The following is a 13,358-nucleotide window of genomic DNA, read 5'->3' on the forward strand; positions in this document are numbered from 1 at the left end:
AACAAATCAGCTGCTAGTGTCATCTTTATGGCATTGAGAGGCTGCAAAACATGTTTTTGAGCAGTCAGCTGATGGCTGATGCAATGTCATTGGTACACATTGACGTTGAACATCCCATTTGTACAGACAGACAGATTGTTACATAGTCTAGTTGACTACAATATTTTTTTTAGTGTAAAAAAGGATTGTGAACTACTGCACTAGTCCCTTGTCTGTAGAATGGTAATCTTAAAGCAGAGGTGTCAAACTCATTTTTGTTGCGGGCCACAATGTCATTATGGTTTCCCTCATGGGGCCATTAATGACTTATATTATCGCATACACATAATAAAATCCAGTAAAAATAGTTCAACAATTTTCTAATTCACTTTGAAAGTGTGGCTTTAACAAAAGATCATCGCAATATCTCATTGTTATTAAGAGGAAAGACAATTTTGAGTTTTGGCATTTAAACTAGTAACATTGAGTTGACACTCATAATTTGGTTTTGCGGGCCACATAAAATGATGTGGCGGGCCGGATCTGGCCCCCGGGCCTTGACTTTGACACCTGTGTCTTAAAGCATCTGAAGGGCAACTTTCATTTTCTGAAATCTTTTGTTACTACAATTTGACTACAATTGGAGGGGTAAAGAGCAGAGGTGCCAAAAGTACTCACACTGTATTTTAGTACAAGTCAGGTTTTAAAAACATACTGGCAAAAGTAATCAAATCCTGTAATTTGGTAAAAGTAAAAGAAAAAAAAGCACAGACCGAAATGTGCTTAAGCGCAATTGCAAAGTACTTAGTTACATTCCACACACGCAATGATATGCAATTTGTATGTAAAATGTTTCATGTTTATTTATACAGCAATTATTCTATAGTCACATTTGACCAACGATTGGCAATGTAAATTGAGAAGGATTAAAAGAATGGACATGTTTCTGTGCATCATGAACATAAAGCGGTAATGTCATGCATATTTGTTAAAACAGAGCGTTTTATTGTCATTTTCCGGAGCTGCAGCTGCTGCAGTGTTGTTTTCGAGGCTCTGCAGCAGAAAAAATGTGATGTAATGCTTTAGGAGCAAAACAGGTGATGTCATGATTTTGCAGCCATACAGTATACGCTCCCAGCTTAACCGGATAGCGACTTTTTGTCATTTAATGTCCGCTAAGCTTGGATGTTAAACAAAAGATTAAAAAAAAAAAAAAAAAAAAAAAAAAAGGTTACCGACAAGCCCAAGCAAGTCTCTGTACATTTCCACAGCAGCGGGGGTATGCTATTCAACACGAGCCCCCCTTTTTTTCTTTTTTTTGGTTCATCGCTGGCGTGTTACCAGGCAAGATACGGCTAGGAGGCGTGTCCGGCGTGACTATTCTTTTTGATTGGTTGGTAGGCCGTCGAAGAAGGCGTGGCTTCGAGGAGACTATATAAACATTGTTGCGGGTTGATCCGGAGCCGCAGAGCTTTTCGACAGCTGGTTGACAAGTACAGGAGAGTACGAGGAAGTTGTCCGATGGTTGCTTTCTGCAGACAATAAAACTCCGAATAACTGACATTTTTGCTTTGTCATTGAAGGTAAGGACTTTGATATTAAAAATTGATTGCACTGTATTCGCAAAGTCATTGTGCACTTTCATACTGCTACTTTTTCTTTTCATTTTTCAAATGGATAGCTCTGTAAAAATAAATGCGCTGCAAAATGATCCGTTTCTCTGTTTTTGCTATTTATAATTTTAAGGTTTGTTAACAGCATTCTAAATAGTATCATTCGGAGCGTTTAGCTAAAGGAAATGAAAATTGTCAAAACACCTAAAAATATCCCTTTTGTTAAAAAAAATTAGTTTTACTCCAGAGTTGTATAGTTTAGATTTGATCCTTCTGTATCCTGCGATTAAAAAAAAGTGTACAGTGACTTTCCAAAAGACCGTGCAGGAAAAAAAATCATAAGTATGGAGCCTCAGACATGACATGGGGGGAAGGGGAAATGAATGAATCTGTATTATTTTGTGTGCATATTATTTGGCATCCACAAATGAATATTCTATGTCCATGCCAGGAGCTCCATAATTAAGTTCCATTCTGAGAGCTCAAGTTTCCTTTGTTAGCCTTTCTGCAAATTCGACAGTGATCTCATCCTCTTGTTTGGTGGCCTCTTTTCCAACACAGGCGATGCATTCGAGTGCCTCAAACGTGCAAACCGGCAGCTTGCCCCCGTCTCCGGTGGACAGCAGTCCCAGGAGGCTATCTTGGGGCAACCTGGTGCAAAGACTGACTGACAGTATGGAGTCCAGGTCCAACAACAGCAGCAGGAGCGACCTCTCTGACTCAGGTGGGTAAAACGTGCAATTTGGTACTGAGGACTTCAGTGGGAACTCCGGGGTTGGTTTTTTCCACTCGCCCCGTCTGGGTTCTAATGTCGTTATCCTTCTGATCCCAACAGCGTCTGACCTGTCAGAGGAGGATCTTTTCTATGACCCCACCGAGGAGGCCGTCTTGAAGAAGGTGGTGGAGCTGATCGAGCGAAGCCTGCGCGAGGCAAAGGACTCGGCGTGCGCCCTGCGCTGCGCCAAGCTCCTCATCCCCGACCGGCTCCTGGAGCGTATCGGGGGCGAACTCCTGCACCTGGCGGCCAGCGAGCCGTGCGGCCTGCGTGGCGCCCTGGTGGACCTGTGCGTGGAGCGGGGGGCACTGTGCGAGAGCGTGGCGCAGCTCTCGGCGGACCCCTACCTGGTGCCCACCTTTCAACTGACTCTGGTGCTAAGGCTAGAGTCCGGTGGGCTGTGGCCCAAGATCCAAGGACTTTTTAGTTCCAAAGTGCCAGCGGGAAGGCAAGCCATCAAGCTGAGCACCGGATTCCGCGTCATCAAGAAAAAACTGTACTGTTCCGAGGATCTGCTGATTGAGGAATGCTGAAGATGACTGTAACCTTCTAAAAAAGAAGGATGTCAACCTGGTACGAGTGAAGCTTTCTCAAGTGTGTACCTCAGTTTCTATGGAAACCGCCCAAATGGCAGCTATATATGGTCATTTAAAAAAAAAAAAAAGAAAAAAAAAAAAGATGAAAAACCCAGAAAACAAAACCATATCATTTGCCATAACAGCTTCTCATCAGACATCATTCCATACCAGTGTGGACGCTTATTTATTTGATATTCAAATACTCATGACATTGCAGTTTGTTTGCACAAATTTTGTTTTGCTTTTTGTATTTTCACAGACGCAAAGAATAAATTATTTTTTTTATTAAATTGAGTCCTTGTTGTTATTCCTGCATTCTATCAGTGATTTTAAAGCACAACACACTTTTGAACACTCATATATATATATATATATATATACTCTTGATGATGGTTGGCTTAATTAAAATAAAGAAAATTTATATTGGGATATATTGGTCTTTCTTTCAAATTATTTGTATATTTTAGGAAATTTTATGGATCAAAACACTAGTGAGGACTACTCATGAAGTACTCATATATATATATATATATAAAAAGTGGTATCAAACATTTCTAGCCTGTGTATACATGTATAAATAATAATAAGTTAGGATTAGATTGATGACGTGCCCACAATGAAAGTGTGTCCGCTTCACCCCCACTATGACCACCTGAAGTCAAAATCTGCCTGGCGACACAGGAGGAAGGCCTTTTTGAGAACATGACACCGCACTTCCTGCCGAGCACATGCGGCACGTCGGCCAAGTAATGTGAACGTGCGGGGAGCAGCGATCCCAGCTGCGGCCGTGAAAAAAAATGCTGACTGCGTGCTTTGCTTTAACTCTTGTTTGTTCAGCTCCGAAACACAAAGCGGCCACGTCGTTGTTGAGCATTTCCACTTTTTGTTTTATTTTCCCGTATCGCGCAGTAAAAACATGGTGGGAAGAGTTTCAAGCGGGGCTTATCATACCATTTTTCTCAACCCAAATAATCATTAAAAACATTAAAAACAAGTATTGTGCAAAAGTCTCAAGCCGCCAATAGACTCATTTGAATGACTTTTTTTTTTTTTTTGCAGTAAGAGTGATTAACCCAAAGGTTAGAGTTGGGTTAACGGTTAGGTTTGTGTTAGAGGGTTAAGGTTAGGGGTTAAGGATTTAAGAGTTAGGTGTTAGGGTTGAGGTTGGGTTAGGGCAGGGGACAAGATGATCAGGTGGAAACGAACAAAGAACTGAATAACACAATTCTGATTGAGGTTAAATGACAGTAAAGCTTAAGTAGCAAGCTAATAAATAGTCAATAGTAACATGTCAACTATCATTCCACCTTGTTTCTACTATACTTAAGGATAGACTTGCATATTTTGCAAGTCTTTTCTGGATAACTGGCCTAATTTTTAGTTAAACATTTCCATATGCTTGTTTGCGGGGCGGTTGCTTTCAGTCAGGCGTCTGTTGTTGATGCCAAGACACGTGCAACAAATTTTCTATTGCTATCGGTGGCATGTGAATCATTGGCGGTTGTATAGGGAATTTGCACCCTTCTGTCGCCTTCTGGAATAACCTTCTGTCAAATAGATGCGAGAAGAGATGATGGGCCCGTGTATGGGTGTAGGTTGTTAGTGGTTAAAGGTTAGCGTTGGGTTTTTAGGGCTTGACAATTTATCTAATATTGCATTTCATAAAACCTTTGCACATTACTGTAGGAGACATCAGTGACAACATTGGAGTTGACGTGACGGACAATACACGTGTGTGTTTTCCCATGACTTCTGCATAGATTCCAAAAGTTGCTTCCAAGGTACGACTGAAGCAGAATGCCTCAAACTTTCTTGTCGATTAAATTAAACGGCCCCAAAAAGAAGTCCCGCGCCACAGGCTCATGAAACTGTTTCGTTTAGTGGCCTAGAGCTAATCCTTACCGTTTTTCGCAATGCTTCGTCGCTTTTAACCGGTTTAGCAGGCGCTGCTTTGTCTTGTGTTGCATGTCAAATTGTCTTGTCTAGAAGGTAAGCTGATATTTACAGCCAGGTCAGCCTAGAAAAGACAAATAGATCAATAAATCAAATACAAACAGATAATTGTTTCCTTTTGTTGTCTTTTTGCCCGACATAAATCATTAAGTCGATATGAAGCTCCGCCTTCACTGGATCGGCCGCTGTCATTGGACGAAATGGACGTCAATCCCAAACGTGCACATCCTTTATGAGTCATATTTATATTTCGAGCACTTTCACAAATCGCCAGACAATTGATTTGTGTATAGCAACTTTTGTAACCCCAAAGGTGTATATTAATCGACAGATCCAATGCTTACCTGTCAAAATAAGGAGGAAGGCGAGGGCGACATCAGCCGTGTACGGACGCGGTGATCTCTGACAGCTTGGCGCAGCTCGGCGTTCGGGCCCTCTGCGCCCTCTGGTACAGATCCGTGTCACCGAAATAGCGTGCTCGGTAGAGCATGCCTTCCTCTGCGCAAGACAGAGAATGCAAATATGAACCTAATGGAGCGACCTGGTTCTTGAATTTACAACCTACTTTGCTGTTTCTCCTTCCAGCAATTGTTACGCAGGTTGGAGATATAATCGTCCTCCACCGTCTGCTCCAAGTGCTTGAGATTCCCATCGGTGACATCTTTGGGAAAGTGCTCTGCCACATAGTAGGCCACTTTCAGGTTTTCCGTCAGCCGCTTTTGTGTGTGGCCTGCTGACCTGGCACGTGCGTGATAAGGAGATATGAGGTGACGAATCTGGGGCAATATAAAGCTTCTGTCATTTTCTAACTCACGGGCGATAGCTGAGGCTGTAGACGGGACTTTTGACCATGATTTGGCTGAGAGCTGACACAATAACCAGGATGAGGATGGGCATGACTTGCACAAAGAGGGCGAGGCCCCCCTGAGGAAACAATAACAAAAATGATGATCATGGCAATTAGCTTGCAAATTAGACCCAAAAAGCCTCATGTCGCTCTCCGAGGAATATATATTGTTTATCCTTTTCAATAAAATAACTCCTATTACTGCAGCTTTGCTGAGTTACTCGTTTATTATGAATAGCTTCATTATCCTGACCCCTGGTGGCCAAAGTATATATAAACATGACTCAATAGCGCCTCCTGATGTCCAAAGCGTACTCACGTCTCGTGGTCGCTCTCTTCTTTGTGGCCTCTGTTGACGCATCCTCCCGTTTGTGTATGCGTGGTTACTACCTAAATCATAATACAAACTGAATAATGAGACGGTCAACGAAATTTGAAAGGTGATAGTGGTGAGACGCACTTGCTGGATAACCCCCTCCGAAGAACATGTTGAAGAGGTCCTCAGGAGAAATATCCGCGTCAAAGTTGGCTTCTGCCTGTCGGGAAGGATGCCGCTTCTCCTCACCGCACGAGTCATACTGTCGTCTTTTGTTTGCGTTGCTCAACACGCCGTACGCGTTCCCGATGGCTGCTCAGTTGAAAAACAGTAACAAACGTATTTATTATGGTTGTGCAAAGTTGATCAAAAGACGCGCTACCTTTAAATGCATCCGTTGCACCGGGAGCATGATTCTTATCTGGATGGAATTTTAACGCCAGCTTCCGATATGATCTTTTGAGCTCGTCCTCGGAGGCGTCCTTCTGTACGCCGAGGATCTCGTAGAAATCTTTGCATTTCTTGATCCTGCAATTAGAACACGGGGATTCGTCAAACAAGTCTTGTGCTAGTAGTGATATCCTTTTTCTTTTTTTTTCTTGTTTTTGCATTTTCTTTTCTTTGATTAGATACCTTCGCACAGAATCCATCTGCTCCGCGGTGTAGGAATTTGAAGTTTCAGAGGGTTTCTCGTCACCTCTGCTATGGTCACTTTGGTTCTGTCGTAGACGAGGTCCTGAGTCTCCATTCAAGTCCGCATGTCTGGGTGTGAAGCCATTCTTGGAGATGAGCTTCAGTAGCACTATGGACAAACAACAACGGCTTTTGCGGACAGTTTTTGTCTTGTTCACTCTTGATCTTGCTCCACAAAGGGGAAAAACTATAGACATGGACGACTCTTCAATTAGCCAAGACTTTGACGCCACCTTGTGTCATTTTTGGGTATTTCATAGCCAAGATTTTCAGTAAATATTGAAGACTAGGATTTCAGAAATATTTGCAACGAAGTGAAATAAACAGGAAGGGTCACTTTTTTTTTTTTTAACTTGTAATTTATGTATAATTCTTTATTTTGGTTATTTACCAACAGACTCTCTGGTAACGTTTTTTTCTTTTTAGTATAAATTAATAAAGGTTGGGAATGCTTATTTGTTTAGCTTGTTCTTCCACAACCTGACCTGATTTGTTCCAACTGAACTGTCCAAAATGGCCTCTGGTCCAAGCACTAATTTTGAATGAATTGGTTTTGAAATATGCATTTATGTGCATTGCAGGTTGTGATAGCTTTAGCTTGCAGTGTTACAATACCAAGCGCCCCCTCTCTTACATGTACTGTACATCATACTGTATGTTCACATCGACATCCATGCAAAAAACAAAACAACAAAAAAAAACAGGTGATGCGTTCAAGTGATAGCAGATTCGACTCACCCCTCGCCTTCTCGGTGGGGAAGAGCCTCTGGGCTTTCTCCAGGAATCTCCTCGCCTTGTCCGGCTGGTCGTTGCCCAGCGCCGCAGCGGCGATGTCGATGCACCGCTCCGCCTCATCCCGGTTCACCTCCATGGTGGTGGTGGACCTCGGTGGTTAGCAGCAGGACCGGAAGTCGACAGCGACGTGATGGTGACGTCATACAGATGCTGACGCTGGTAAACGCAGTGGAGTTGACGTCTTTTTTTTTGCAACCCTTCAAACGTATAACTGGGGATTTAAAGAAATGGGTTAGCACAGTTAGCGAGGGATGACCGATGGTGTGGTGGATTAGGTTGTCCACTAGAGGGAGACAAATATTCAAAAATATATATAGGTCAAAGAATGCTGAATTTACAGCGGTTGGCACCCAGTGAGGAGTTTAAAAATGATCCAATGAATTCATAGACAAGGTATAGTGAAACTAGTAGCTATCGCTTTTGTTTTATTTGTTGTTTATATGTTGTTTTATTTGATCATATAATTGTGTAGGTATATTATTCATTCTTTGAGTTGATTTCATTTGTTCTAACTGGGATGTATTTAATCATTTTATTTTCAATTTCTATTTGTACTATTCATAAAAAGCTAAGGATATTTGTTCAGGTGAAATTTCAGGGAGAACCTAACTTAACAAGTGAACTTATTTTGACCTCTAAATTTTGGATGCACAACTGTACGTTGATTTAATAGTGTTTGCTCACCTTGCTATTCCCAAAGATGCTAAAAAACAAAACAAAACACAAAAGCAGTTTAAGCCGCACTAATTGACCAATACATTTCACGGTTCAGTTCTAATTTGCATTGAAACAGTCCTCTCATTATGCTGTTGACATTTTACCAAACTAAAATTGTTTTGATAAAAAAATGGGCTGTTTTGTGCAAAACAACCCAAGGAAGTTGGGTCAAATTGACAATAAAATATGCCAAAAAGAAATTTTAAACAAACAATGCAACAGTACGTATGTCATTTCAAATCTGATTGGGTCGTGCAGGTATACCAAACTTGTACGTCAATTTGCATGCACGTTTACGTACTGTTGGAGCCGTTCCCAATTTAAACCAACTTTTCCGTTCCCACATCTAACTCCGGGGCTGTGACAGTGGGGCATAAGTGGGTGCGTGGGGGGGACTGGGGGCACACGATTAAACATCTGGATCGAGAGCCAAAGTGGTGGCGAACAGCAGATGTGCCTGCAGCCATTCAGAGAGTGGCGAGTGGGCGGGAGCTCCGTGCCTATTGGCTGGGGGAGCCGCTGAGGCACCTCGCGCTTCCCCATCCCTTTTGGTTTTGATGCGACACACTTCTCGTTCTCTTTAATTTTGCGTTTAAAACAAGACGATCGTCTGGCTGTCGCTGCTTCAAAGACCTCTTTAATCCCGCTTCCGGTGAGTTGCTAAAGTGCCCACCCCCTTGCTTGGTTTTCAAGGAGCCTGTCATACTGACGTTATGCAACGTTTCCGAGTGGCCTGAGCATCACCGTCTCTGTCGCCTCTTGCCTCCGTTGGACTCGCCACCACTCTTAACGCCTGTCATCATTTTGTATTTTTGATTCGAAGAGCATTTCTGCAGTCAAAGCAAACCGACAGCACCGCGATGACGGAGGAGGGGGAGCAAACGGAGAAGCAACAACAACAACAGCCCGCATCCTGCAACGGCTCTCCGATGGAGGCCTCCAGCACGGAAGACGCGTTCGACCACACGTACGAAGAGAAGCAAGGCCCCAAGCCGCCGACGATCGTCGTATGGAGGAACGTCGTCCTCATGACCCTGTTGCATATCGGCGCGCTGTACGGCGTTCTCCTCATCCCCAGCGCCAGTCTCTCTACGCTGCTCTGGTGTAAGTGCACTACTGTCGTGCCATATTGTTTGTTCACTATCATGTGTTCCGTCCGTTCCTAACACCGGCATGCTACAAAACTTGGTTTAATAGCACCAACGTGCACGATTTGAGACAGACACACCATAAAAGAATGTCCAACGTCATTATTCATCAATACTAAACATTGACGGGACAGTAGATGTTTTGTAGTTCAGTGGAAACCGTGAAAGGTGAATGCCACGGTCCCATTTCAGTCCAATTGCCTTAGGGAACTTGGAATGACCAAACTCTGGCCATTAAAACACTTTGATACTATGTTGACTTTGATGGAAATTTGGAATTATTAATGGAAAAGTCAAAACACCCACTCTTGACTTTAATGACAAAGCGGCATAATATATATCGTGCTTAATTTTTCTTTGTGGGAAACAGCAGAACCTTGAAATAGGGCGTAATGTTGTTGCCAATTTTTCAGGTGATTTTTTTTTTTTTAACTAATTCTGTCCCAGGGGCAATAAAACTGGTTGTGTGAGTTTTACGTAAGGTTTAAAAAATAATCAAAAATTATCCATAGCAAATGAAGGAAACTAGACCTCATAAGAAGTCGTCGTAGTCTTTTCACTTTGCTCAAAGTTGTGTTTAGGAAATAATAAAAACCTGGAAGTAATCTCATGCAAACTGGCATAGCTTTGCTTTCTAGACTTTGGTTCCAAAGGTCCTTAGCACCTTTTAACCAAAGCTTCAAACGGTCCTTCAAGTAAGATTTTGACATCTATGAGGTTATTTACCCAAATGTTTCATGAAAGAGCTCTAATTCTAATAACGTAATGTTGCAGTATCTTTTGCTCAGTTATCAGAAGCTAATATCGTCTAATATTGTAAAATACAAATTTATTTCTTCAAATGGATTTCCCCCCAGTAAATGTCCACATGCACGTTGCAGAAGCTGTTTGTGAAAAGTGAATAAAATTATTATGCTACAGTGATCATGTGCTATATGACTCAGGTCACACTACTGCGTAACATGCCTTGACGCGCCCGCCGCTTATTCAGTTGGATGTGTTTAAAAAACACTACAGTTAACACCTCCCCCCTGAAAAAAAGTTTGTAACTTGAAAAAAGTTTATAACTTGACTAGGGCTTCATAATTATTTTTGTCAATTAATAGACATACGGTTTGGAGTAATTTGATGAGCCCAAAAATATTTTGCATATTTTTAAAGGCTGCCTCCCTATTGCAGATTTTCAGACAAAGCTTTTAGAGAGGTACGAATTTGTATTTATGCGCATTTTGTCTCTTTGCAGCCACACTTTGCTTTGTGATAAGTGCTTTAGGAGTGACGGCAGGTGCTCACCGCCTGTGGAGTCACAGGTCCTACAAGGCCACTCTACCTTTAAGGATCTTCTTGGGCATGGCCAACTCCATGTCCTTTCAGGTACCCTCCCAAAATAATTCAAATCTATTATCACGCTTCGGTTGTTAATCTTAAAATTTTCCCCCCGCTCGGCAGAACGACATCTACGAGTGGGCTCGCGATCACAGGGTCCACCACAAGTACTCTGAAACGGACGCCGACCCTCACAACGCCGTACGCGGCTTCTTTTTCGCCCACATCGGCTGGCTGCTGGTGCGCAAACACCCCGATGTCATCGAGAAGGGACGCAAGCTGGAGCTTCATGACCTGCTGGCCGACAAGGTGGTCATGTTTCAGAGGAAGTGAGTACTTCACCATGGAAAACACTTGGCTTTTGAGGGGATTATCTCATTCCGTGTTGCTATGGTTGCTTGTAAACACGCTTATTGGTGGGGACGAATTTTTGGGCGGTAGTGCATCCTTTGGATAAGAAAAACATGCATTCATTGATGATAATACAACATTTAGAATGATTGTTTCCCCATGTAGTTAGCCAAGTTTGAAAGTCACAAAAATTAGCAATTCTAAGAGCTTTTGATTTGGGATATTTTTATGTAATTAGTATTTTGGGGTTAAGCGAAAGCAAAATTGTTAATTGTTGCTTTTTAAACTTATAAAATGTGATTTTTAGTTTGGATGGCACACATTCACTGCCGTCTATCTCTCTTCTCCCAACAGTCACTACAAGCTGTCAGTGCTGCTCATGTGCTTCTTGGTGCCCATGTTCGTGCCTTGGTACTTTTGGGGCGAGTCCCTGTGGGTGGCCTACTTTGTGCCGGCGTTGCTGCGCTACACACTAGTGCTCAACGCTACCTGGCTGGTCAACAGCGCCGCGCACATGTGGGGCAACCGGCCGTACGACCATAGCATCAACCCCCGGGAGAACAAGTTTGTCACGTTCAGCGCCATAGGTATGGAACAATACAAACATGGATGCTAAATTCCACAAAATTGATTTGGGCTTTCCATTTGAAGTCATTTTTGAGCAGTTGAATGAATCGATTTCAAATCAGCGATTGTTTTTATTCATCATTATTTGAATATTTTTATTTCACTATTATTCTTATCAGCCTACTGTTCTCATAAAGTGTCCTAATGTATTTTGGTCCAGGAGAAGGATTTCACAACTACCACCACACCTTCCCGTACGACTATGCTACCAGCGAGTTCGGCTGCAAGATGAACCTGACCACCTGCTTCATCGACGTGATGTGCCTCCTGGGCCTCGCCAAGGACCGCAAACGAGTGACCCACGAGATGGTGCTGGCGAGAGCGCAGCGTACGGGCGACGGCAGCTACCGCAGTGGCTAAAACCCAAACGAGCGACCTTGCCGAGCTTGAGACGGAAAATAAAAACCTCCACAAGTCATTTTTTTTGGACGGCGTTTCATCTCTTCATCCACCACGTGGAGTCTTAAGTCGCTTCACGACGGGGCCGCGACCACATTTTTGCTTGTTTTTGTGTTTTTTTCGTAGCTGTTACTAAAATTTGTGAAGCCAATTAAGAAAATAATATATACACATTCTAGTTAAGCTCTCAACTTTCTAATGTTTTTTGGATTTGAAGTGAATAAAAAAAAAAATTATTTGCTGTGTATTCAAAGGTTGCTTAAAAGATAAAAAAACGACAATCCACACATTTGACCCCATATATCGACAACGAAACCAAACGGTTCCTTTTGTTGTGAAATTTAACGATCAAGCCATTTATTTAGTGCCGATTTTATTTTTTTCCTTTTCAGTGCGCTTTGTGGATGTTTTTGGATATTCTCGTGGCGTCCGTGGCTTCGCTTCGTCTCACGCGGCGTTTCATGCAACATCCCCACCGGTAGATGTAGCAGCCGAGTCATGTGACCATGTGGCCATCCATGCATGATGAGGATGATGGTATACCGTACGTGTTCTCGGGGAGCGGCGTTAACCTCAAGCCCCTTTTTCGAGTGTCTGGTTTTACAGAATGCTTCTACGGTCTTATTTATGTATTTATTGTTGCAGAGGTTTTTTTTTTTGGTACCGGCTGAAATGGATAAACGCTAGCCTTTGTAACCCGTTTCGTATCTTCTATCTGGAATTGGAGCGCTTGTTTAGTTTGTTCCCTCCCGTTCCCCCCTTTTACAAAAGTCAGGAAACTACCAAATGCCTTATGACTTGAATTCATTCCTGATGGTTACACGTTCTGTCCCGACAAAAAAACCCACCAAACAAAGTCCATGTTTACAGAGACATAGTTGGCACTGCAATTAAAAGTAGCACTTGTATAACTCTGGGGGAGAGGGGAAAATTTCTATTACTAATCAAAGGTCACTTACAAAATTCTGCCCTCCGCATCGCTCAGAACAAATGTACCAACTGTTTAGCGATGCCACACGTTGCGCAAGCAGATCCCGCGCCAAATTTACATCGTCCCAAAAGTGACAAAGATCACGAAAAGGTTGGAATTCTTGAATTGTTTTGTCAAACTGCTCATTTTGGGAATAAAGTTCACAATATTTTCAAGGCGTGTGTCATTTGTGTCCATTGGGAATTTTGTGAAAAGGTTTTTTCTTAGGCTGAAAAACGATGAGCGCAAAACTATAAACTGTCACACTCTT

The 13,358-nt window shown here is 42.6% G+C and overlaps 3 protein-coding genes across 3 annotated transcripts; 2 read left to right on the forward strand and 1 right to left on the reverse strand.

Annotated features, from left to right (window-relative positions):
* The first annotated feature begins 1,418 nt into the window (after nt 1-1,418).
* On the forward strand, nt 1,419-3,236 carry ddit4 (DNA-damage-inducible transcript 4). Its single transcript, XM_037277396.1, has 3 exons — nt 1,419-1,562; nt 2,154-2,316; nt 2,428-3,236. Exons 2-3 carry the CDS (start codon nt 2,157-2,159, stop codon nt 2,898-2,900), a joined length of 633 nt encoding a protein of 210 aa, XP_037133291.1. The 5' UTR covers nt 1,419-1,562; nt 2,154-2,156; the 3' UTR covers nt 2,901-3,236.
* Nucleotides 3,237-4,609: 1,373 nt separating this feature from the next.
* Nucleotides 4,610-7,827, reverse strand: dnajb12b (DnaJ heat shock protein family (Hsp40) member B12b). Its single transcript, XM_037277388.1, has 9 exons — nt 7,493-7,827; nt 6,695-6,863; nt 6,444-6,589; nt 6,206-6,373; nt 6,065-6,135; nt 5,713-5,822; nt 5,464-5,636; nt 5,243-5,396; nt 4,610-4,962 (listed from the first exon to the last, which is right to left on the reverse strand). Exons 1-8 carry the CDS (start codon nt 7,623-7,625, stop codon nt 5,275-5,277), a joined length of 1,092 nt encoding a protein of 363 aa, XP_037133283.1. The 5' UTR covers nt 7,626-7,827; the 3' UTR covers nt 4,610-4,962; nt 5,243-5,274.
* Nucleotides 7,828-8,767: 940 nt separating this feature from the next.
* scd (stearoyl-CoA desaturase (delta-9-desaturase)) lies at nt 8,768-13,263 on the forward strand. Its single transcript, XM_037277693.1, has 6 exons — nt 8,768-8,918; nt 9,090-9,370; nt 10,658-10,788; nt 10,864-11,069; nt 11,446-11,678; nt 11,879-13,263. The coding sequence occupies exons 2-6, from the start codon at nt 9,127-9,129 to the stop codon at nt 12,076-12,078; spliced, it is 1,014 nt and encodes a 337-aa protein (XP_037133588.1). The 5' UTR covers nt 8,768-8,918; nt 9,090-9,126; the 3' UTR covers nt 12,079-13,263.
* The last annotated feature ends 95 nt before the right edge of the window (nt 13,264-13,358 follow it).

Source organism: Syngnathus acus, chromosome 19 (genome assembly GCF_901709675.1).
Source record: "Syngnathus acus chromosome 19, fSynAcu1.2, whole genome shotgun sequence".
Lineage (NCBI taxonomy): Eukaryota > Metazoa > Chordata > Actinopteri > Syngnathiformes > Syngnathidae > Syngnathus > Syngnathus acus.

What these genes read in the sequence shown, in the direction of transcription:
- ddit4 (XM_037277396.1), top strand. Translation starts at nt 2,157, where the DNA reads ATGCATTCGAGTGCCTCAAACGTGCAAACCGGCAGCTTGCCCCCGTCT. An exon ending in GAGCGACCTCTCTGACTCAG is followed by an intron (nt 2,317 to 2,427) that starts GTGGGTAAAACG and finishes TGATCCCAACAG; the next exon opens with CGTCTGACCTGTCAGAGGAG.
- dnajb12b (XM_037277388.1), bottom strand. Translation starts at nt 7,625, where the DNA reads ATGGAGGTGAACCGGGATGAGGCGGAGCGGTGCATCGACATCGCCGCT. An exon ending in CAGATGGATTCTGTGCGAAG is followed by an intron (nt 6,590 to 6,694) that starts GTATCTAATCAA and finishes TTCTAATTGCAG; the next exon opens with GATCAAGAAATGCAAAGATT. An exon ending in GAAGAGAGCGACCACGAGAC is followed by an intron (nt 5,823 to 6,064) that starts GTGAGTACGCTT and finishes TTGTTTCCTCAG; the next exon opens with GGGGGCCTCGCCCTCTTTGT.
- scd (XM_037277693.1), top strand. Translation starts at nt 9,127, where the DNA reads ATGACGGAGGAGGGGGAGCAAACGGAGAAGCAACAACAACAACAGCCC. An exon ending in CCAACTCCATGTCCTTTCAG is followed by an intron (nt 10,789 to 10,863) that starts GTACCCTCCCAA and finishes CCCGCTCGGCAG; the next exon opens with AACGACATCTACGAGTGGGC. An exon ending in GTGGTCATGTTTCAGAGGAA is followed by an intron (nt 11,070 to 11,445) that starts GTGAGTACTTCA and finishes TTCTCCCAACAG; the next exon opens with TCACTACAAGCTGTCAGTGC.